This window comes from Pteropus alecto, unplaced genomic scaffold (genome assembly GCF_000325575.1).
Source record: "Pteropus alecto unplaced genomic scaffold, ASM32557v1 scaffold161, whole genome shotgun sequence".
NCBI lineage: Eukaryota > Metazoa > Chordata > Mammalia > Chiroptera > Pteropodidae > Pteropus > Pteropus alecto.
The window spans coordinates 9,819,003-9,822,457 of NW_006432943.1; the positions used below are offsets into that span (position 1 = coordinate 9,819,003).

General features: G+C 32.2%; 1 protein-coding gene across 1 annotated transcript in view; it reads right to left on the reverse strand.

The window, feature by feature from the left end:
• Positions 1 to 2,536: 2,536 nt before the first annotated feature.
• Positions 2,537 to 3,455, reverse strand: part of AREG (amphiregulin) — a 7,234-nt gene continuing 6,315 nt past the window's right edge. Inside the window, exon 5 of the mRNA XM_006907652.1 lies at positions 2,537 to 2,630. Coding sequence (XP_006907714.1) covers positions 2,537 to 2,630 — 94 coding nt within the window. The remainder of the gene's footprint in view (positions 2,631 to 3,455) is intronic.

The window sequence follows — 3,455 nt, forward strand, 5'->3', positions numbered from 1 at the left end:
GGAAAGAAATCTCAAATCTAAATGTTTCCCGATTCTCTTGAAATGCCACATTGTAATATTCAAGCCTATTCTTGTCTCCTTCTTATTTATAGTGATAATGATAATGAGCAGTGGATTTTTAAAAAATAATATCTGTGTCTACTGTAACAGAAAGGTAGTACCACATGTTTATTTTAGAAGCTTTTATAATTACCAGGACTTGGAATAAGTTCTACATGAAATAAGAAAGGCCCGTTTGAGATATTAGTATTTATGGGAGGACTAACTGACTCTAGCTTATAAGTTTCCCATTAACAGTGCTTTCTAAGAAAAGGAATAAGTTGTGAAGAGCAACACAAATACAGTAAAATATGGAAAGGAACTCCTTTTAAAATGACCACCTAAGTGTTGGGGGAAAAATACCCTAGAGTCTTGCAATCTCAAAACTAACATTCAAACTCTCAATCTGTTTGATTAAAAAACTTTAATAAGCTATAAAATAAATACACTTCCATTAAATATTAAATAAATTATTTACAACTTGAAAAAATACTTTTTCTCTCTATGCATCTTTATGTACAGAAATAAGACTTAGCACAAAAAATGACAATTGAAAGTTTTAAACAATCAGAACAAAAAGGTTCTGGTTTCGTAAGATCCACTGAAAAGAGGAACCAGCTCATCACTCATAGTTGTGACTTGGCAGTGACTTGGATCTGATACCCTGTACAAAAATAAAATAAAGTGTTAGAAGCTCAATTCCAATATAACTTTAAGAAAATGTCAAAGAATAATTAAGAATCAGAATTTCTGTCAATTTTTTTTCTAGGATGTCTTATGAAAAATGCTGTTTTTCAGAGACAAACTATCGCTTTGTGAATTCCCCTTTCACATCTCCTTCGGTTCCATGCCTACTTAGAAGACTGCATATGCTCAAACCTGTTTCATCAAATTCTGCTTTAAAAAAAAGCAACAGTACTCACGATAAATGATTTCCACAACCAAATTTATGCAGTGGACATAATTAAAAACAAAGATTAAGTGTCTTAGTGTATTTGTGTTATACAGTTAATTTAGGATAATTAGTACTGAGGGCATAATAATAGTAGCCACCAGTTAATAAGCAGCCACTATGTGCTGGCACAGCATATTCTTTTTCCTAAAACCAGCTGGGATCTACTCTGAGAAATCTCGGTTGCGCTAAGTAACCAAAAATCTACCCTTATTCATGTTGGTGGTCTTAGCTTCAGCACATTAAGCCCATATATTAATAAATTTTGATGCAATAAGTACTGAGTATAGCACTGGCATGGATAATTACCCATTTCATGAGGTTTTGAGCTAATTCTATAATAGGCTCAGAACATAATACCTGCGCTTAACCCATGCTAAATGTACTGGTTCTGCAAGCATCTAGAGTGGTAATTAAATATGGAAATACTAATTTAGTCAATTTAGGATTTGGCTTAGGACTATGCATATTTAATAAGCATCGCAAGTAATTCTTAACCCATTGAAGGTAGGAAATCAATGACTTAAGGATGTGACATCTTTCCTGAATGTCTGAGGAAATGGGGTTCCTTCTTATGACCAATTTTAAATTTGTCCTTGAGCTCTTTGCCTCCCTCTTCCTCTGGATGTTTGCTTCATTAGCTGTTCATTTTGTTATCAATTAAGTATCCCTCTGCATATCTGCTTACTTTCTCCTTACAACATGCTCAACTCTCTCTTTACAAATAATTAAAAACAAAAACTACAATATATACTCTAACTGAACTCCCTCAAATTTGTACCTCTTCTCCCTTCCTACTTCCTTTCTGTAGAAGGATGTTCAATGTACTGTCTCTACCTCAAATCTGTAGTGCAAGCTTTCTGACTTTGGCTTACCCCAAGTGAGTGCAACCTATCATTCCATCTTATCTCCCCCAACACCCATTTGAAACAGACCATTTTTGACAAGTTTCAAAAATTATCTAGTGCCTCTCACAGTATTAATCTTCCTCTCATAATTGCTTGTCCCAATCTCATCAGTCCTTTGAGGCTCACTTTCAATGCCACCCAGTATATCCATCCTTTCCTACTGTCTAAACGCCTTTCATTGGATACTTGCTATCTTTCATTAGAAACTCCTCATATTCCATTGGTTTCTTCCTTATGACACATATTTTACTTCCTTTAGTATTCTGGTTCCTTACCTTATTTTCTAAACTAAACTAAACTAAACTAAACTAAACTAAACTAAACTAAACTAAACTAAACTAAAACTAAACTAAACTAAACTAAACTAAATTAACTAAACTAAAAAACAACACACAGAAGAGGATGTCTATGTCTCCCTCATCTTTAAACCCCTTATAATATAGTCCTTTCTCAATATTAAACTTCATCTCATGCTCAAAGAATAACACTTTAATGTAGCCAGTGTTCACAGTGTATCCATAATTAAGAACACTTACTTTCCTCATTTCTCTTGAGATAATGGATGCTATATTTTTCATAATTATAGGATATGAGCTAAAGATATCTTTTAAAACACAAACCTGTAATACTATCTTCATTATGCTATGGCTTGTGCATTTCCATTTTCTTGTCGAAGTTTCTTTCGTTCTTCAGCTTCTCCTTCATAGTCCCTGAAGTTTCGTTTTCGAAGCCTTCAGAGAACAAAATATGCTACTGTCATCAAAGTTCTATTCATCCATGTATTAGGGTTTTCATGAATACAGGGAATTCCTTTTTGTGAGTCCTTATAGATCATTATCCACTGTACTCTATGCCAAATCAAAACCCAAACCTAGTTGTAAAATATTACCAATTTTTTTTAAGGAGATGTTTATGGTGACTTTATATCAACATATTTCCAGAGTATTAATATTTAAATAAATGTGCCTTAAGATGCAAATTTTCAGAAGGCATGGAACACATCAATATGTTTTTATTTTTCAAAATCTAGCAGAGTATATGCACAAATGGAGGCAGAAGATAGTATAGTTTTACCATAGAAGGACTTCATGTTTGAACAAACTAATTTAAATGATTAGAATTTTTTAAAACAGGCTTACAAAATAAGTTGAGCTTTATTTTTAAATATCATACTTCCTTCTAGTTTTATTTATTGCTGCTTTTTATTTTAAAAAACTCAATAATAAAAAAATAAAAAATTAAATTAAAAACTCAATGATTTAAAAATGTCTTGGTGTTGTAGAAACAATTTTTTAGTAGGTCTTCAATCCACCTACTAAATGTTATTATTAAATCATAAGAACTTTTGTTGTGATGCATAGGAAAAAATTCACTTCAAAAATGAAAGAACACCAATTGTGGCTTAGGCTAGTGTTTTTTATGTGTTTCAAATACAAGGAGAATATAGGAGAAAGGGTGAAAAGTCACTGCTTAGTTTTAAGAGTGCCGACATGACAAAGTTTTCCATGATTTTCCAAAGAATTAAATATTTCAACTTGGAGATATCTATCTATCTA